At 40.3% G+C, this 22,405-nt stretch overlaps 2 protein-coding genes across 2 annotated transcripts; one reads left to right on the top strand and one right to left on the bottom strand.

The window, feature by feature from the left end:
• Positions 1-4,775: 4,775 nt before the first annotated feature.
• Positions 4,776-7,473, bottom strand: tmem74 (transmembrane protein 74). The gene is made up of 2 exons (XM_058053437.2): positions 7,330-7,473; positions 4,776-6,858 (listed from the first exon to the last, which is right to left on the bottom strand). The coding sequence occupies exon 2, from the start codon at positions 6,813-6,815 to the stop codon at positions 5,973-5,975; it is 843 nt and encodes a 280-aa protein (XP_057909420.2). The 5' UTR covers positions 6,816-6,858; positions 7,330-7,473; the 3' UTR covers positions 4,776-5,972.
• Positions 7,474-14,806: 7,333 nt separating this feature from the next.
• On the top strand, positions 14,807-20,880 carry LOC131105286 (thyrotropin-releasing hormone receptor-like). The gene is made up of 2 exons (XM_058053263.2): positions 14,807-15,829; positions 19,251-20,880. Exons 1-2 carry the CDS (start codon positions 15,023-15,025, stop codon positions 19,716-19,718), a joined length of 1,275 nt encoding a protein of 424 aa, XP_057909246.2. The 5' UTR covers positions 14,807-15,022; the 3' UTR covers positions 19,719-20,880.
• Positions 20,881-22,405: the final 1,525 nt, after the last annotated feature.

Below are 22,405 nucleotides of genomic sequence, written 5' to 3'. Positions count from 1 at the left end.
TGAAGGAGCTCAAATAAATGCATATGCCCCTTAAGATTTTACAATTTAATGTTTTTTATTCATTAATTATTTTAGGAAAATGATGGTAATGGATGGCAATTTCATTTGAATATGCATCAGATTACAATTGATTGCATCACATAATCAGTTCACAGTTCCACATGTCCAAAAGGAGTAGAAAGAAGCAAAGCTTATTAAATCCTACCCCTCCATCTGGAACTTTTACAATCAGTAACTGTTACATTTGTTCACTTCCTGTTTTTGATAATACAGTTTAAGGTTTTGTTTTTTATATATATGCTGATAACTCAGCATACATGCTCACAAGACCCAAAGTTCAGTGAGCATCAACAGATTAACTTTACCTTTTTTGCAGAACTCCACACTCTAAAAATAGCATAAGAAATTAGGAAAAATATGCTACTTCAACATCACAACTTCATAACATTACATTTTATATTGGTCAACTTCTTTTTACACTTAAAAACCTTACAAACTAGATGCCCAAGATGTATAAGGGATTGTGCTGCTAATACAAAATTATTTTGTCTTATCCAGCCAAATGAAGAATATAGTCCATATTATTATTATTATTATACAATAATAACATGAATAAACGCATGATCACGCATGGAGTTATGTTTACGAGGCCTGATATAATGTAAAAATGAAATGTTTGGACCCCAGCCAGGAAAAGACTGAACAATGTACTTAAAGGCTGTAATGTAAAACAGCTTGGCTTGGATAAATGCATCTTGCCCAATGAGATGTGAAAACCACATTTACAATACAATGAGCTTTCCAATGATACAGGGTGCACATTGACTAAAAATATCCTGTTTGGATAAAGCAGTGGAGGGAGCAACCGAAAAATGAAGTCATGTCTCACAAGAGTTTTGGCTTCGGCCTTTCCCTACAAAGTAATCAATTGAAGTGGAAACTTTTTTTGGCCTTGCCATCTGCTGATAAATGGAGCTGTAGTTCATTACAAATGCATGTTTTGTAAGTTGTCTTGAAAGGTTGGAACCTTCAAACTTACTGGACTCATGCTGGATTTTCCTACAGTACAGCGTCTCGTGTTTCCTCTGTACAACCACTGCTGGACAACTGTTATCTACATACATCGAAAAGAACTGATGAAAAGATGAATGATTAATAAATCATTACTATTATTGTTATATTGCTGCATGGAGGGTTTTTATGGCTTTACAAAGATAGTTTTACATGCATTAAAAAAATAATCTTTATGCATATGAATGAAGAATGTCTTTTCCATCAATGTCTTCAATGATGGTAATTGTAACCTTAAATGTCCATGTATCGCCTTCGTTTATTGAATTGTTTTCTGCATGCTACTATTTTTTTTAGCTTTTTGGAAGCCATTAATTGCATTTAATTTGGTAATTTGGTAATTTAATTTAATTTAATTAATTAGACATGATTTCTGTTGAGAAAACCTTCTGAAACAGATTAATGACACTAACCAAGGTTCCACTGTGTTTTTATATGAAGTACATGCACCCTATCCTTCTCCAGGAAAAGCTCTTTTACCTTGTTATAAAAGATAGATAGACTTTCTTTATTGTCATTGCACAATAACACAGCAGTGAAATTGCCAACGAAATGTTGTTGCCTGGCTCCCGTATAATAATAAATAATAAATAATAATGTGGAGAATAAAAAGTCTCATCACCTTCTGTTGAGCTAGGATATACACTCAACAGAAATATAAACGCAACACTTTTCTACCGTGTACCAGTTCCCACTGATATCCGGCAACTTTGCACGGCCATTGACGAGGAGTGGACCAACATTCCACAGACCACAATTGAAAATCTGATAAACTCTATGCGAAGAAAATGTAGTGCACTGCATGAGGCAAATGGTGGTCACGCCAGATACTGACTGGTTCCGAGTCCCCAGACCCCCCCAAAAAAGCACATTTCAGCCTTGTATTTGGCCTTTTATTGTGGCCAGTCTAAGGCACACCTGTGCACTAATCATGAGCAGCATATTGATGTGGCACAGCTGTGAGGTGGAATGGATTATCTCAGCAAGGCAAAGTGCTCCCTATTAAACATTTAGACAGATTTGTGAACATTTGAAATAAATGGTAATATTGTTTTTCTGGAATTAGTTTATATTTTTGTTGAGTGTAAATTCCTGATCAAAATTGTAAAAATTTACATTTTGCACTGTTTGATTTTTCAGAGGTTCTAAGTAGACCTTCAAAATGTGCAAGTGATTTATTACAAACAGCGTGCATTTTATAAACGTCCCCTGCCATCCATCCGCAAATGTTGTCAGTCACCAAGACTGTGGTTGGTGTGCTGTGTTGTGACCCCTTGTGGTTTCATTGAGTTCGGTTTTACTGCTGCTGCTACTTCCTGTTCAGCAGCGTGATGAGTCTCTAGGAGGGAGTTTCTTCATCCGGATATGTCAAATATATGATGTTTTGGTTCTATGTAAATACATTTGAGATGAATGAACTTGTCATGTAGGTTGTGGTTATGTGGTCAAGTTAGGGTTGCTGTGACCTCCTGGAGTCTTGTCGCCAGCTTTCAGAGGACAAGGTTTTTGTCTCCGGGCCAATGCATACTTATCCGCTCAATAACACCATGCTTTCTTATTTAGGTTTAGGTCTGCTGAAGGTTTAAGTTATATTATGTTACTTAGAGGCAGTCATGTACACCGCAGGCACTGCTAGAAGAGCTTAGTTCCTCTCACCATGGGGTTTTATGAAAACATATTTCAGTTTGAGAATGAATATTTGCACCTTTTATGCATCCAAATAAGATAAAACATTATAAAAGTCTCTCAGTTTGAGCAGTGAAGTTGGTCATTGTTGCAAAAATACACTTTAAAAATTATCGTTCTCGCTTTTGTACTGATTCTTAATAACCGTACACGTCTACATTTTAATGTGGTCATCTTGTTGCAGTGTTGTGAAAAAGCTTATTTCCAGTCATATGTCAAGTCTAAATTTGGCACAACACCCTTTCCTGAGTCAGCAGCTCTTTAAAGGTGACACCCAACACCTTTGCAGATGTACTGTAAATATACAATAAACATACTCACACACACACACACACAGTTGCATTGTGAAAGTGTATTATTACACCTCGGGGAAATTAGCTGACTGCAGCTGCTGGGTCAAGGCTCTGCCTTACCTGAACGGATTGACTTACAGAGGAGCCAAGCAAATATCAATAAGACTGATATCGTTGCACACTGCTCAAGGATAAAGCGATTATGCATGAAACCTCTGCAAATAGACTCGAGCTTGGCATTTAAATGTGTTCGCTCGAACCAAATCCCTGCTTAAATCCCCAAACATATTTAGTTGGTCGTATGAGGGAAGCTGCATGCGTTGGCTGTGATCCTTGGTGCCAAACATAACGGAGGAAAGATTGCACGCCAAGATGGGGCGCATTAAAAAGATGAGGTAGATGATTTAGCACGCATCTGAAAATCTAACACTGCAGATGTTTACAGACAAGTAACCGCTCCAAGCTCTGAATCTGAGGAGGTACCGAAGCAACTTGACCAGTTATATCTGCCAGTTCTCTTAAACACGTGTTGGCATGAAAAATGGATGAAAAATAATGAAAAAGAAAATGGGCATTGAGAACACGTTGTTTTGGAAGAAACATCCAGGACAGTGTGCGTAATAAATACGGCCTTTAAACTGATTTACAACTTCACTGAAAGGAACAGGACATCGCTTCATCATGCGGAATATTGAACTAATGTATATTCCCTTTCCTGGAAATCTGGTCGTTTTTTCTTCCTGATTTTTCAGTATTTTGACACGCCTGAACCTTGCATCCATCCATTTTCTATGCCGCCGTCCTTTGGCGAGAGGCGGGGTACACCCTGGACTGGAAGCTGGTCGCCAGCCAATCACAGGGCACATATAGACAATCATTCACATTCACTCACATTCATATCTATGGACAATTTGGAGTTTCTGATTAACCTAACATGTTTTTGGAATGTGGGAATGTGCCACTCATCCACCGTGCGACATCAGTAGTAGGTAAAATTAAAATTCCATTTCTATGTGAAATCTAAGCGCCTCGGAAGGAAGTTCCGGTCATGCTTAAAAGGACCAAAATACGGCAAGATACTGTAAGTATTACATGGTATTATGTTACTACTAAATGGTTCCAGCATGTACTGTACATAAAACCATAAACCCGTGTTGTAGGTTTTTGGAGTTGTATATCTCATTACATTCAGTAATGATGTCTCTTTTTATCTGTTTTTATATCTTTTAAACACGCATAAATTAGAGTGTTTCCATGTCTCATAAACGGATTGTGGATGATGGGCAAAATTCCAAAAAAAAGCACAGTTTTCATTTAAAGCTACTAATGAAGGAGTGTAAGATTTTAGTGCTGTTGTTGCTATACGTCATTCCTTGACACTTTTAGAGTTGAGGTTGAGTTGACAGTTCGGGCTTTTAGCTTGATGGCTATTTCTCTCGATTCTCTCGACCAGTCAGGGTCCACATCTCATTGATAGACTCTGACCCATGTCAGTTAAAATGAAAGTCTTGCAGTCTAGAACATGACAGGACATAAACAAAAAACACAACAAAATAACTCCTGGCAGTGAGTACTCATGATGTGATTCCAGATTATAATAGTAAAATATGAATGAATGCAAACGTGCTCATGCCTAATTTATGAGCAACACACACACAAAGGCATTGTGTGGTATTCTTTATTTTCTGCTGGCTCGCATAAATGCATGAATCTGCGGCAGCATCAGTTGGTAAAATAGATAAAACTGCATATGCTCTTTTACTACATTCCTCCCTGCGTCTGAGAACTCATTAAAATATTGAGTTGATCAAAATCCGACATACCGGGGCTATCACATTTGTGGGGAGTGGGGGGTCATACTCCAAGCAGTTTATATCACTTTAAATTTTTATCAGAAAACCACTCGAATAACATGAAATTGTATGCTTTGCACAGGATGTCCTTTATTTTGCATTTGAAATATGGGAATCTTTTGCCGAACTCATTTTAAAACCTTTTTCCGATGTTGGCACTCTTCACATGGACTGCAAGAGCCACATATCAGGAAGCAGGCGTGCACACACACTTCTGGACTGATGCAATATGCTGAAAAAATAAAGATGTTAGTGCTTGGTGTGGAATAAAAATATAAGACATGAATGTTTTAATCTGGTTATTGACTCCTCAACAAAAAAAACCTTGCTTGGCACAAGTGTTTCTGTGATAGTGTTAATATAGCATAATGTTCCACTGTGTGGAATCCACTGTGAATGTCAAATTACACAACATTATATAAGCTTCGCAGTGCTAAAAGGCAACGATCTATTCTTGATAGAAGAGAATCTGAGAGAAAGAGACACGGCACAGGAGCGTGCGCAGTGCATGACAAGGTTGCCCGGTGCAATCAAAGTGCAGAGCGCAGTCAAAGCGACTTGGAGCTTTGGATCGGATGCACAAAAGCTCGGCTAACTGGCTTACCTCAGCACTGCACCAGAGAGGGACTGTCACTGGATATTACCATGCACACCGCTGAACTGATTCTCCCTCAGCAGAGTGGACCTCTTAGAAGCCCACCTCAGACACACTCTGGGGACTCCGGCTACTTCCTGAAATGTGTCTGTGTATGATTTTGCGGTTCAAAACCTTCACATTAAAAATGAATAGCTTTAATAATCAACTGGAGCTCTTAAGAGATTTGCAGAATACCGAAAATGCAATCTAGTGTCTGCGACAATGCCCGTAACATCTCTGTCGGTACTGTATGCATGATAACGGTGTGTGTATCCCATGAACAGTTGTTCAAGCCCAGCCTTGGAACAATACGAAATTGTTATGTCCCTTTTTAAAGGACTGGCTCGTATAATATAGATATTTAATGATTTCATTAAAAGAGACCAAATACAAAGTGATGCCCCTTTTTCTGAGAGAGAAATGTCACAATGTTTAGTTGAAATTTTCCACGATGTCGTCCAGAGACAATTGTGTCGAGGAGTGACTGGGACTGGATTTAGTTTTCAAGCTGATGGAACCGTACAGTTTAGCTGAGCGTTTGGAATAAGCGATGACCTTCCTCCTGTACATCTCTCCTTTCCAGATGGAGATCATGAGCAGCGTAGACAGCACAACCCCACCCAGGGTCAGCAAACACAGTCCAGCTATGACACACCGGTCCAGGTGAGCCCCAATCCGAGCACTCTCCAGTTCTAGCCTCTCCATCTCCCTGGCCGAGACAGTGTCCCGGTCCACGACTATGTCTCTGGGCACAGCATAGGAGATGATCACCAACGAGATACCAGTCACCAAAAACGTAACAGCACTGATGAACCAGTAGTCCACTGAGGACCCGGAGGCCTCCCCAAAGGACAAATCATCCTCAGACATGAAAGAAAATTCTGGTACTGTTTCAGAGCACGGCTCGCAGTTACGTGGGGTTCGATGAGAACTTTTAAGGCTCGTCTCCGGGCTGGCGAGTCTCAGGTTAACATTCTCATCAATGTAGATGAAGGAAGTCTCCAATTCTTCGTCACAGCAGACGCGTACTTTCTCGTCCCCGAGAGGACGCAGTTTGACCTCCGAGCCCGCCTTGCGATGTGCCGTCCTGGCTGCTGAATGACAGCGGGCGTTGCAGCCCCGGGCCGGGTTCCAGAAGCCATCTGCAGGGATCCCTCCTCCTGTTGATTCCCTTGCCTTGCTGACGTGCAGCACACCAGTGAGGTGTTCAAGGACGGCGGGAGAATGTGGTTGCTTATCCACACTGCTTGCAGAAGGCGGCACTGGAGAAGCCATTCGTTCCCTTTCCCTTCTTCTACTCTTTCAGTGCACAGCATCCCTAATGAGACAAGTTAAATGGTGCATATTAATTAGATAACCCCATTAATAATCTTGATTTGCCTTGTCTTTTTATATGCAGGGGCGTGTGCTTCATATGCACACAGAACTAAATAAAAGCCACTTTTAAGTTGATTATAGAAATCTGTGCGCTCATCTTGAAGGATGCTAACATTGGATGTGATGAGTCGAATACCGTTGTATCCAATTAGGCAGAGAATCTGTGTGTAGCCTAAACCTAGATTAAACTATTCTAATTCGGCTTTAATCTGATCACCTTTGCTAGCACACCAGATTTAAAACGTAAGCGGACCATAATAATCAGCAGATAAGTCACAATTGAACAATACTTGCTAAATGATACAATATCAGTTCATGGACCGAAATGCTGCTTCACATGGATGTGTAGCGGAACATCCGTTTTCAACAGCCGAAAACAAGACGTTTTCCTTCGAAGGTTACATTTACTAACCGTGTTTCTTCAGCATTCCTTCTGCTGTCGCGCTGTCCAACACGCCATAGCACGGAACTCCGCGCCACCGAAGGCAGATTTATGAAAAAAGCTTCAGTGAGTGAGGACGCCTTCACTGCCGTCTCCCTGCTCGCTGCTGTGACGTCACAGGCCGCGCTGATTGGAGCTCCCTCGTTAGCCCCGCCCACATCCGAGCCTCTGTCTGCACCGTGGAGGAGAGGAGCTGACCAGATCAGCACCAGGCAGTCGACAATTGATGGCAATCTGCGAAAATAAGCTATTATGATTTGTTTTTGACACATCCACAGCATCATAAGATGTAAAAAAAAAACTTTATTCAAAGTCTGCTTTGACAAAGCACTGGATGACACTGACAGCTGAGAATTATAATGCAGGCCTTAACCAATACAATTGAGGTAGCATTAATGCAGCTAATCTCAACTCTTCTAAACTAATCCTCTTTGTCAGATGCAGCATCATTTGACATTAAACCTACATATCATATTTCTAATTATATATCACAATGTATAGATTCCTGTCAATATTACATAATATAAAAATGGAACAGTGATTCTCAACTGGTGTCTTTTTATTCAATCATATTGAGCAATATGTTAGTCATCTTCCGCTTTGAGTATGGGGGGGCACTTTGATATTTTGCAAACCAACACATGTAAATATGCTAATAAGTTCTACTGTATATATTTCAAGAAAAAAAAATGCATCTCAGCTATGTGATATGGGTGAAAGATTTATTAACAATATGAATTTTGGTTATTTTTTCCTATATTTGCTTTTTTTCCCCAAAATGTCAACATTCTTTTGGATTTTTTTTGTAAATTTTCCTCTCATAATATTATAGCTTTATTGCCATAATTTTTTATCCTTGTTTCCATAATATTATCATTTTTTCTTCCACCAAATCTTCCAGAAATTACAACTTGATTTGTTTTGTTCGGACAATAAGTAGCCCCTGGGCCACACTTTGGACACCCCTGATGTCCAAATGTAGTTATATGTGATCTTATGTGATCTTATATCTTGCAATGATTATGTCCATGTATTTTCTAGGCCGCTTATCCTCAGTAGGCTTGCGGAAGGGTGCTGGAGCCTCTCCCAGTTGGCTTTGAGCAAGAGGCGGGGTACACCCTGGACTGGACAGCCAATCACAAGCCACATATATACAACCATTCAAACTCACATTCATATGGACAATTTAGAGTCTGCAATGATTATGTTATTTTAATTGATGCATGTATTATGTTATCATGTCAAAAGCACAAAAGTTTGACATTTGAGAAGCCCTAATATAAACCCAATGGAGTTATGAGGTATTAATAATGTGTTTACACTCAAATTTGAATCTGTGTTCACTTAATACTGTCAACATATCAAAAGGATCTGTTTGCGATGTTATGCAAACAGCATTGTTAAATTGTGTATATCATGCACCATCTGTTGTCCTGTGCTCTCAAGAGATTACCGACCATGGAAGAGTCATCCAACCATTTTTAATCTAGAGATCAAGTGAGCCACATGAGCTGTGATCTCATGGTAATCTTTAGGTGAGTACTGTATCCTCGGAACTCTCAGCTGCACTCTTTGAATGCATAGAACACTATAGATTATTTTTTGAATGATACGGTCTTCCATTCTGTGTTCCATCCAGCTTCAAACTGCTGACTGTTCTCTTGCTGCTGCTATCTTACTTATTAAAATCGCCATTCCTCAAATTCCAGGGACTGGGCCAACAGCTTTAGTTGATTTTCCAAAATGAAAAAGAGAGAGAGGGAGTAGGAAAAGAAAGTAGAGAGTAGCCAAGCATCAATGGAGACACTGCAGGAGTACCGGCTGCTACATCATAATGGTTTACGGTATGTCGGCCATATTTGCTATCAACTTTATACTCTGTTGGAAGCAGATGGTAGAAGGAAGTGAGGGCAGCGCATTATCAGATGTTATCTGTCAGCAACATTTTACCACTTTGTTGGCGAGGACGCCATCTTCAAAAAAAAAGGGGGGGGGTTGCTGTTTGAGGCTTAAAATTGCCAGTGTGGATCCCCACAGAAGCCAAACACCCACACAGAATGAAGAATAAGGATCCATCATATTAAGGTGGTGGTGATGTGGGGGATGGGGGCTATTTCCTGTCGCTACACAGGAAGATGAAGATGACAGCGTACTGTATGCACGTATGTGGGAGTGTGCATGAATGGAAGAGGCCATTGAAGCAAGCTCCCATTCTATTTCTCCTGTTAGCTGTTTAGTCCTAATCCTCACATGACCAACTTTTCAATCTCACAAAACCATCTGCTGGCATAAATAAGAATCTATTATGTGCATCATATGCAATATGTCATTGTCGGTGCACATTTTAGGACATTCTCAGTTGGCAGAGTCTGGTGTCAGGTATCAGATGAACACACAGCAGGTCTCAGGAAAGCGTCTATTTATGGGATTGCAGCCTCATGTTTCAGACCAGTTTTATGGTCCTGTTTTCTAATTCCATCTGGATAACAAACAGTTATTTTTCAATCTACCGCTTATTCGGCTTGTATGGAAGAGATGTCTGCCTGTCCAACATTCTGACAACAACAACAAAATTTCTAGTCCGGATGACTTCCTGCAATTGACAGTCGACCAGTCCAGCATGCACCCCACCTCTCACCCAAAATCAACTGGGATAGGCTCCAGCTCACATGTGACCCCAATGAGGACAGGTTGCACAGAAAATGAATAAATTGAATTGGAATTTCTTCACATTTACATGAGTTGTTGAGCTGATGCAAGTGGTATCGTTTACAGAGGATTAAAAGGTTTTTCATGGACTCAATTTTCTACTGCGTATTGTGCAGGGTCACAGGGAGCTCATGACTCATAAATCGACATGCACTTCTCTGTGTTAGATGTCATTTAGATACATCCAAAAGAGGCACCGAGTCTAATCCATTATTCTCTTTTAACAGGAATCAGCACTGATTTAGAGTTTGAGCACAAATTATATACGTAAATTCAACGTATAAATATCAATCAATGAGAATCAATTGGCAATTTGCATTTGATGAGATTTAATTGGTTAATAACCGTGTGGATACATTACCAGCAGTATAGAAAATGCAAGGGTGATTAATAACCATTCATTTTGGAGTCTCAATGGATATTGAGATGCAATTCTTAAAGCCTGTCCTTGGTGATATTAACTTTTATGCAGTTCCTTTTCAATCTAGAAAACCTTTCTGCAATGTGTGCAAACCGCTTGATGTCTGTTTTGTCTTGTTTTGGGGGTTTTGTATTAGAATTCCCATCGAGAGAGTCGTCCATCTTGGTCAAGTTGATTCTGCATTATTTTCAATATTAAAAAAAAACATGCAAAACAAGTTTTTTGCTGCTGAGCAGTGGTCATCAATTTTTTTGAGCCCCAAATCCCTACCCCCACCATGATATGTATACAGTAATACTGTAATAATAATGGATTAGATGTCATAGTACTTTGCAAGGTACCCAACGTCCTTCACACTAAAGTGAACCCATTGTTCATTCACTCCCCAGCCACACACTGGGGATGGTAAAGTACATCCGAATCCACAATTGCCTGAGGCAGTTCGACAGAAACGTGACTTCCACTTCCCACCTATACGGTCTCTCCGGCCACCACCATAGTTTGGCAATCGAGCAGCAAAAACCCGACTAGTCGATTGCGATTGACAGGTTGATAACCCCTGCTGTATACCACATTTTTATGGTGAAATGTTCAAGCCAGTCTGCATGACACACATAGACATGCAGGATCCAGGTCTCTGACTGAATAGTGTGCCAGGCCAAAGGTGCATTATTAATAAGGGCTTATACGCTGTACTCAGCCCATTGGTTTGCTTTGCACCAGACTGGCTTGCAAAGCATTCAAAACTAAAAAAAAACCCTTTCAGAGATGAGTCAGGGTGAGAGATGAACAGCGGGCTAAGGTTCAGTGGAGTTTTTTCTAGTGTGTGTGGGTGGCCGGCATCACATTCATGAAATATTTAACTAAGACCTTCATGTTAATTCACAGTCACTGTGCTAATACAGGCAACGAGTCTACTTGTGTGTTGATGGAAAGCTTTTAATGGAGCTGAAAAGGGTGATGGGGGGGCTTTTTGGTGATTAAGCAAGGCTACATCGATAATTAATTTCAGTAAGTCTTTTTGTTTTTATCTTCTCATCATAATTAACACGATGTTATCCCCTCAGACAGTATTGCTTTTACAAGTTCATTCTCTCCATAGCTCTTCAGGAGTATTCTCTGCCCTGTCTTCTGAGTGTCTATGCCTCTGAGATGGTTATTTTTACCACCCTAATGAGAACTACCACACCATTTGAATGGAAACAACAATAACAATAAAGCAATCCCTTGTCATGTCGTGCTTTGAATTTTGTGGCTCTATCACGGCTTTTCAATATTATATTAATAAATCATGTTGTTTCGTGGTTGAAGGCAGCTTATTGTTATTGTTCTTACAGCATATTTAACAACAAGTTACAGATTTTTGTAAGATGTCTGCATATGTTTAAATGGTGATATATTATTTTATGTTATTGTCTACTACATTATATTGGGTAATACATTGTGACTACAGGGGTGTTATTTCATGTCTAGAGGGCTCTAATAATGTTAAAAAATTTAAATGTACTGAGAAGGTCATAAACAGGTTTTCTATGTTCTAAAAAACCAAAATATTCGATTTATAAATAAGGACAACATCATTACAGCATCATTACAACAAATAATATCCATTGTTATAACAAGATTTCACCACGAGATGGCAGTATATACCAATTTGCGCCTTAACTTAGGAGTGCCCAAACTTTCTCCAATGTGGGTTACATACAGAAAAATGAAAGATGAAAAAGCTTTGTTAGTTTGTAAACCGACACATACAGATATGCTAGGAAAATACACATATTTGAAGGAAAAACTGCATCTCAGCTTTGTCATATTTTCTAAATATTACAACTTTATTTGTTGTTTTGTTTGTCTCCCATAATATTACAACTTTATAAAAAAATGAATACAATTATAGACTAAATCAATGTTATTGTACTTTAACTTAACCTTTCTTGTAAAATCCTTGTAAAATTATGATTTTTTTCTCAACAGATTACATTTTTTTTCCTCAATATTTTGACTTTAGTCTTGTAAAATTGCTGCTTTATTGATTTCTTGTTGAATGATATTTATAGAATGTGCCACGGTCCAATAAAAAAACAACCACGGTCTCCAAATGGCACCCCAGCCGCACTGTGACCATATCACCAACCATATACCAAAAAACTACAGTTAAAAACAAGAAAGAATTCATTTTATAGCAACAAATACCCCATAATACTCACACATAAAACTGTTTAACCAGTCCCACTTTTAGACACATCAGGACCGGCATCTGGTGAGACAGTTATTCCAATCATGTTCAAAGTCGAAAACATCCCCCCTGCTGCTTGCATTAATATGATCAATATACACGTAAAACGACTTGGCAGACCTGCAGGCTGACAGATGTGATTTGTGTGACGCGCCTCCTGTTCCCCCCCGGCTGTGAGAACTGATGAGCTGTCCTTGCCTGGCAGCTAAATTAAACACTTCATTTAACCATCCGGTCATCTGATATAATAGGCATAGAAAGGATCGATAGAGCGTAAGAATGAATGATAACACACAGGCGAGTCAGTGTAACTTATGAGGAACCTTGAAGTCACCTGGAGGAGTACCTTGCAATTAGAAAAACACTAAAAAAAAAAGTGGGGAGCAAAGAGCATCTACTGTACTTGCCCGAAGGGACCCCATGCCTCCTTTTATGCTATTTAAAGATTGAATATAAAACAATGCATCAGACATCCTGCACTGAAAACTATAAGCGGCTTTCTTTTCCAGGCATTGTTTTTAAGGATGGGCTCTCTCGGGTCTCTCAGGAATAACAATCACGCTAATCTGAGTGTTGATCGCATGCCTGAAACCTCAACTAGTCTGGTTTAAGTGGCGTGACCGACTTGAAGCGGAGGAAAGTCTCAATGAAAACAAACATGGATTGTTTCAGATAGCACAGAGGGGGAGGGGGGCACTGCTTCTGCACCTCTATCTTATGTTGCAGCTGGAACCCTCGTGGGAAAAAGCTGCTAAATTGCTCCTTGATGCCCGTTTTTGGGTTGCAGCAAATTGATTGATCAAATTGGTTGATCTCCATTTTCCGGTTAGCGTACCATATGGCCATACAGTCATAATGCATGTTGTAATAACTAACTTTCATTCATTCATTCATTTTCTACCGCTTATCCTCACAAGGGTCGCGGGGGTTGCTGGAGCCCATCCCAGCTGTCTTCGAGCGAGAGTCGGTGTACACCCTGGACTGGTGGCCAGCCAATCACAGGGCACATATAGACAAACAACCATTCACACTCACATTCATACCTATGGACAATTTGGAGTCGCCAATTAACCTAGCATGTTTTTGGAATGTGGGAGGAAACCGGAGTACCCGGAGAAAAGAACATGCAAACTCCACACAGAGATGGCCGATGATGGGATTGAACTCTGGTATCCTAGCTGTGAGGTCTAAAGCCTGATAACTAAATTAACTCACTAAAACTAAAAACAATCAAAATTGCTCTTTTTTGTTCTTTTTGGGCTTTTCCCTCGAGGGGTCGCCACAGCAAATCGATCTCTTCCATGCAACCGTCTTCTGCATCTGTCTCTCCCACACCAACTACGCCATAACAATACAGTCACGTGGGATTCAGTCACACATAAATGATGTTTGCAGTTGATGTTTGCTAAATACAAGTCTTGAACCAGTCATGATGTGCTATATATATCACTATATTGACACTTACTATGGTACACATATCACCTCGTACTTCGATACGTGACAAAAAATTACAAAATTTTAAAAATTCAAAAAAAAACAAACAAACCAAAAAACTGTATTACAGAAAGCAGGAAGTGAACAAATTTAACAGTTACTGATTGTAAAAGTACCAGATGGAGGGGTAGGATTTAATAAGCTTTGCTTCTTCCTACTCCTTTTGGACATGTGGAACTGTGAACTGATTATGGGATGCATTCAATTGTAATCTAATGCATGTTCAAATGAAATAAAACCATTACCATTACCATTACATATTTTGAGCTCTACAATGATATACTTAGTAATGTATCACATTGTAATAAATACACATAAAACATTTAATGTTGCCACATTTCTCAAGATGGTTAATTCCTTATGCTTCTCTATTGTAGTCATACAACGGATGATCCATATGGCCACTATTAGTGGTCATATGGATCATAGTTGAACTATGTCCGTGTGGGCGGATCTTATTCATCAAAAAGATGACTCAAGTGATTTATTTATTTTTAAATGACATGTGTGATCATCACATTGAGCTTCCGTGGACGTATTCCCATTCCATGTGTGGTGTTCCTGCACTGTGATATCAGTGTGGTGGTGATGGGAGGCAGTCAGGAGGAGGGAGGCTGCTCTCACACATGAAGGAGGACTCTGGGAACTTCACAGGGAACATTTCATTTCATCACATCATGGAGGAGAAAGTACATTTGACTGGATTATTTTTACTTTTGAAGGCTGGGACTTTGGAGTTCAGTCCAATTAATATTTTGTAAGGTTTTTTTTCTTCTCTGCAAGGTATTTTTATTTTTTGCAAAATGGATAACCTGGACAACACGACTGTGTTAAATGACACGACATCCACGCAAAGCAATCACACCTTGGGTGTGTGGAGCGACTACACGCCAGAGTACAAAGCGGCCAGCGTGTTTTTGGTGTCCCTCATATGCGGCGTGGGTATGGTGGGGAACATTATGGTCATACTGGTGGTTCTGACCACCAAACACATGCGGACCCCCACTAACTGTTACCTGGTGAGCTTGGCCGTAGCGGACCTGATGGTTCTGACCGCCGCCGGGCTGCCCAACATCACGGACGCCCTGCGTGGACAGTGGGTGTACGGCTACGTGGGCTGCCTGGGAATCACCTATTTCCAATACTTGGGAATAAACGCGTCGTCTTGCTCCATCACAGCCTTCACCGTGGAGCGCTACATCGCCATATGTCATCCCATCAAGGCGCAGTTCCTGTGCACTTTGTCCCGGGCCAAAAGGATCATCATGCTGGTGTGGGCGCTCACGTCCATCTACTGCGTCATGTGGCTCTTTTTGTCGGACACGCAAACTTTAGTGTACGACAACGTGGTGCTGCTCAGCTGCGCCTACAAAGTGTCCAGGAGTCAATACCTTCCTATTTACTTCATAGATTTCACTGTGTTTTACGTGCTGCCCCTGATGCTGGCCACGGTTCTCTATGGACTCATCGCCAGGATCCTTTTCCTGAACCCCTTGCCTTCGGACCCCAAAGACAGCACCAAGAAATGGAGGAGAGGAACTAGTAAAGGAGGAGGAAGGGTGATCAATGCAAGCTCCTCCAGCAGCACCACTGCTGCCTCCAGAAGACAGGTGGGGGAACTTCATGATCATCGTTTGCAATAGTGTGCAAAAATCATGCTAAATAAATCATCTTTATATTGCAATAGGATGGAATAGCGTGCAGGATAACATACACAACATTACACAAATAATGGTAGTACATACTGTACACCTTATTATGATCTTACATTGACTTTAACGTCAAAACTCATTAATAGAGACATGGAGTCCTACTGTGCAAAAAAGTGTGTTCAAAAAAGCTCAAAGCACATTCAGGGTCTGGGAAGCAATATAATCCCAATTTGTTTATTCATTCATTTTTTACCACTTATTCTCACTGTTGGAGCCTATCCCAGCTGTCTTCGGGCACACCCTGGACTGGTGTCCAGCCAATCACAGGGCACATATAGACAAACAACCATTCACACTCACATTCATACCTATGGACAATTTGGAGTCGGTAATTAACCTAGCATGTTTTTGGAATGTTGGAGGAAACCGGAGTACCCGGAGAAAACCCACGCATGCACAGGGAGAACATGCAAACTCCACACAGTGATGGCAGAGGGTGGGATTGAACTCGAGTCTACTAGCTGTGAGGTCTGCGCGCTAACCACTTGATCGCCGTGCAGCCTCCAATTTGTTTATTCATTCATTCATTTTCTCCCGCTTATCCTCACGGGGGTCGCGGGGGTGCTGGAGCCTATTCCAGCTGTCTTCAGGCGAGAGGCGGGGTACACCCTGGACTGGCACACAGACAAACAACCATTCACACTCACACTCACATTCATACCTATGGACAATTTTTGTTTTTGGAATGTAGGAGTTAACCTTTAAAACCGATGCATGCACGGGGAGAACATGCAAACTCCACACAGTGATGGCCGAGGGTGGGATTGAATTCGAGTCTCCTATCTGTGAGGTCTGCGCGCTAACCACTCAATCGCCATGCAGCCTCTAATTTGTTCATCAGCTAAACAATTAATGATTATATTGGCCTGCATTTAAGATCTCCGCCCATGTGATCACGTCAATACTAATTGTATTTTCGTATCCTAAAACTTGTTAACAATAGCAAGGAGTAGAAGTGATGTTGGCCCTGGCAATATTACATTAGTAGTATATTTGTAAAAGTTTGAAAAATATGACGCAAAATGCACAAGTTTCCCGTGGTGGCACCGAACCAGGGAAGTTTAATATGATCAACCTCATCATGTATTTGAGCAGCATCACAAAAAACGGCATGAGGAGCAAAACTTGAGCAACTCCTACGGAACGGCAAAAGAGCCAAGAAATGTTACTTTGCTGACCAATTTGTTGACGTGCGAGTCGATACCAGAGCTGCATGTTTGTTCATCAGATGAAGGGAAGAAGCCTTCCTGGAATGGCGTGGCGGGTGTGGTACCCTGAGGATCCCCTTGCCCTATTGGCTAATTTGATCGGTTAACTCTAACGCAAATAGGATTAATTTCCATCAGTGTCGTTGGTCAATATTGTTTGACGGACATGTTTCTGTTGGTCAGCATTAACTAAATCATTCTGAACACAAGGAAGGAAATTCTGTGCTCTTTACCAGATTAACCAACGGACAAAAAAGATCTGGGATTAGGAAAGAACGACACCTTGTGTAAATGTCACTTGTGTGTCTCATTGGACATGACTCATGGTTGAATACGTCATGTTGTGTGTATGAGCAAGGCAGTGTCGGTGAAATGGTGATTTACAATTAGAGCTTTCAGCAAATAGCTTTTTAAGAACGGGCGGTGTAGTGATCGATTGTAAACAATCAGCGTGCCATCGTTATTTGAGATAAATTAATATTGCGATATTGAATTAACTGACACATTGAAGCTTTAATCTCTCTTTAATGGCAATGAGAAAATTGTCACATTGAAGCTTGAATCTCTTATCAAACAGTCCATCCAATCCATTTTCCTCAGGGGTACACCCTGGACTTGTCGCCAGCCAATCACAGGGCACATATAGACAAACAACCATTCACACTCACATTCATACCTATGGACAATTTGGAGTCGCCAATTAACCTAGCATGTTTTTGGAATGTGGGAGGAAACCGGAGTACCCGCAGAAAACCCACGCATGCACGGGGAGAACATGCAAACTCCACACAGGGTAGGATCAAACCCTAGCTGTGAGGTCTGCGCGCTAACCACTCGACCGCCGTGCAGAGCGATAACTAACTTATAAAACTAAAAACAATCAAAGTTGCTCTTTTTGGCATGGAAACAGGCATGGAAACCGGAGTACCCGGAGAAAACCCACACATGCACGGGGAGAACATGCAAACGACACACAGAGATGGCCAAAGGTGGCATCGAACCCTAGCTGTGAGGTCTGCGCGCTAACCACTCGTCCGACTTATAAAATTAAAAACAATCAAAATAGCTCTTTTTGGCATGGAAACAGGCATAGAAACCGGAGTACCCGGAGAACACCCATGCATGGGCAGAAAATGCAATGCACAAGCAGAGATTCCAACCCATATCGTCCCGATCTGTGCGACCAACCGCTCATCCACCGTGCGGTCAGGTTTTAGTCAGGGCTAAAACAATGTAAGGTTCCATTCAGACTATGAAACATTAACCCTACAGGACTGATTTGTTCCCTCCTTGCAGCAATCCTTTATATCTATGCATATTATTATGCAAATATGTTTGGCTCTTTAGGCTTCCATCCTAATGACTTTGTAATGAGCCGATCTTCTTGTAGTTTGCTTCATCACGGGTGTTCAATCCAACCTCAGCTCATTTATTAGCTACACCTCAAGCTCATGCTGCTATCCTATCAACCAATCCTATAAAGCATTATCAGAGATAGCACCGTGTATTGTGCCAGCATGCCACAGAACAATAACAATGAATACAGAAAAGAAAAAAAAAAGACATTAAAGGCTCTCATAATCCCCATCTTCTGTGATGACAGCACTTCACCATCAGGAAGAAGATTCAAGATGCATATGAAGCCACTTGCAGCCATTGTTTGTCTCTGCTTTCATCAACATCACATCTCAGTAATCATCACAATATAAGAGAAAATATGATGTGTATTTGGTACAACAGCTGAGGACCAACAGTCTGATTAGCAAAGTATCAAAGAAGGAGGTCAGAAGGTGTTAAATTATGGAGGCGTCTCAATTATTACATGATTGTTCAGATTTGAGTTGTATGACACTCCCATTATATTATAAGTTCACATAATATTTTGATATAATATTATGATTTCACATTTCTGCTGCTGGTGTTAAATGGTACAGCCAATACAACTAAATTAGCTATAATTACTAAATCATGAATGCCATATTTTTTTAAACCTCTTTTAAATTCATGGTGGTGTGTACGTCATAAAATCCAGCATCATGTTTGAATGCTTATTAATGTTAAAATAGAAAGTGATCTGTGTGTGTATATGTTAATGGTTTCTATTGTAACAGGTAACAAAGATGCTGGCTGTGGTGGTGATCCTCTTTGCCTTACTTTGGATGCCCTACCGCACCTTAGTGGTGGTCAACTCCTTCCTGGACAAGGCCTACCTGGACACCTGGTTTCTGCTCTTCTGCCGACTCTGCATCTACTTGAACAGCGCCATCAACCCGGTCATCTACAACGCTATGTCACAGAAATTCCGCTCAGCCTTTAAAAAGTTGTGTCACTGCGGCCCTCAGCACCTGGAGAAACCTGCTTCGTACAGCATGGCTCTTACCTACAGTGTTATCAAGGACATGTCTAATGGAGAAAGTCCTGACCACTTCACCACAGAAATGGAAGAGCTACAAACCCCGAGTGAGTTTGCACCCACTGCAATCCCACCAATTGGCAAAAAGACTCTGTTTGAAGAGCCGCCACTTTTGGGAAAGATGTCCAAAGCTAGAGAAAAGGGAACACTCAAAGTCATCCATTGAATTGATTGAATGATGTATGGATGTGAAATAAAGAAAAAATATATATTGTATTATTTAATCCTGTTTGACCCCCCCCCAAACACCCACTGGACTATCTCAAATATCGCAGCAGACTCTAAGAAAATATCCACCCAAGAAAGGATTATATAGCAAAGAAAACAAGTTTATGCCTCCTGACTATACAATACACTACCTAACATTGGCAGAGAGTACATTTGGAATACAGGAAGTGAACAAATGTATTAGCAACTGACCTAAAACTGAGGGTGTAGGTTGAAACAGATTTCTTCCTACTCCTTTTTGGACATGTGGAATTGAACTATGTGATGTATGCCAATGTAACTTGTGTGTTCAGAATAAAAGAAAGCATTATCATAAAAAGTGCAAGATATCACACTCAGCAGCAAGGGGAGGGAAGTACAATATCATCTGCATTCATAAAATCCCTGGTTAGATGTAGAAATGATATCCAAGCTCATTTTTCAAGCGACCCCCGGATGACACTGACATCTTAATTTCAGCCAAGACGGAAGGAAGCGATGTAGAATGTAATGTGCTGCAGTGAAATAAGAAGTACTGCACAAGAAGTACTGTACAATAATTGGCTTTTTTATGAAGTATGTTCCACCACTCTTGTACATTTTCAATCATGTCTGTTTAGTGTCTTGTGGTGGGACTTGCTTTGGAATTGAATCTTGTTTTAGACTAAATCATTTCAGGAGTTTGTGCATGCTCTGGTAAAGTTGAAATGTATAATATTTACATATCATTTTGCACAATGTTCGACTATATTATTGTGAGAACATATTGGAGAGAGATGGAATTACAGTGGAAGGTTTTCGTCATTATAATCAATTCCAAACGGTTACAAAAAATCAAAACGTAACATGAGTGGTGGGGAGTTTTACTGTTTACGGTTACAAACTTAACTTTAAAAGGTGCACAGTTAGAGCTAGGCTTGCTCACTTTCCTGTAAACTTCAGCAGCAGGTATGATCATCATTACACACACTGGCCTGGCTCACTGACTTTTATGTGTCTCTGTTAAACCATTCCCCTGCAACCTGTGTTTGCAAAGGAACCTTTACTTGCTAATGTGACAGATGCTACCTTTGTTTTTTTCTTGAATTTTGAATTTTGTTGTTGACATAAAATTTCAAATTTCTGGCAATTGCAGCATTTTTCTGCAGTCGTTCTAAATAAAAAAATTAAAAAACGCAGATTCCGCTAACACTCAAAGACGCAGTGTGCTTGAACACCTCATCAGCACACAGCACAATGGCTGAAAGGAGGAAGGAAGGAGACAGATGCGAGTTGTTTGTGTGGTCTATGAACAAAATAAACCTTCCACAAACACATAATAAAGAAGAATCTGTCTGTAGTGTCCCAATTCTAAAAGAACCACTATCCATTCTTTACAGAGACTGAATCACCAATGAGTGGAATAAACCTTCCACAAACACATAATAAAGAAGAATCTGTCTGTAGTGTCCCAATTCTAAAAGAACCACTATCCATTCTTTACAGAGACTGAATCACCAATGAGTGGAATAAACCTTCCACAAACACATAATAAAGAATAATCTGTCTGTAGTGTCCCAATTCTAAAAGAACCCCTATCCATTCTTCACAGAGACTGAATCACCAATGAGTGGGATAAACCTTCCACAAACCACAAAAAAAGAAGAATCTGTCTGTAGTGTCCCAATTCTAAAAGAACCACGATCCATTCTTTACAGAGAGTGAATCCCCAATGAGTGGATGCTTTGTTTGGGCACTCGACTAGTTTGTTAGGTGCACTGTATGTTAACCAAGACAGTGTATGAAAACCAAGCTTCTATTGTATATATAAGATTAAAGCTACGGACACGTGACGTTTTGATTACTTCGGGGAAAAAATACTTTTTTCTTGCGTTATTTATGTCTCAGGTCAGTGACCAGTAAATAAAAAGAAGAAAAAAAACAGCATGTAGTCCTGATATGCTTCTCGGATAGCAGTTTTGGCAGTCATCTACTGATATTAGTAGAATTGAATTTATGTGATTTGTGCTCAGCAAAACCTGCAAGGCAATGATGAAATGTTTAAATAGATCTTGATAAAGTGCAGCACCTATGTACGCCGGGGTAGCCTGCAGTATGTACTGTATAAAGCTGTCATTGCTATTATTAGAAGGTACAAAAGAGCTCCAGAGGGAATGAAGAGTTTTTGACAAAAAAAAGTGTTTTTTTTGCTCGGAGCCAATCCTGTAAAGTTTTGATTTGTGCAGTGTAGTGGAAATGTTCAGTATTGTGTCCCTCAAATGTGCGCCACCAAGTGCATTCAGAAAAAAAAAGAGTGAAAAAAAACTTGTTTTGATTCATTCTGTTTGTGTTTTGTCTTGTCACACACGTCAGTGGAAGTCAATTGCCTTCAAAGTGAAATAAGTCGAAAAGAATGAAAAGGCATTGTTGTGTAGCGTAGCTTTCATTATAAAATACCACACTGTTGCACTTTTTATTTCACAGCCCCCGCTGTTTGGAGTGGAAATGTTTTTTTTCCGCACTCTACTGCTGTTTTGGAGATCTTTTCTGTGATATGTAATATATATTTTGGTGCATGAGCACAATAGGATGTCGGAGGGTTATACACATACTCATTTTTACTCTTTTGAAGCATTGCTGTTTGCACATTTCTTTGACAAAATACCT

Source organism: Doryrhamphus excisus, linkage group LG5 (genome assembly GCF_037039965.1).
Source record: "Doryrhamphus excisus strain RoL-2023G ecotype Guam linkage group LG5, RoL_Dexc_Guam_v1.1, whole genome shotgun sequence".
NCBI lineage: Eukaryota > Metazoa > Chordata > Actinopteri > Syngnathiformes > Syngnathidae > Doryrhamphus > Doryrhamphus excisus.
Note: the sequence above shows the minus strand (reverse complement) of the source record. Positions and strands in the feature narration are given on the sequence as shown.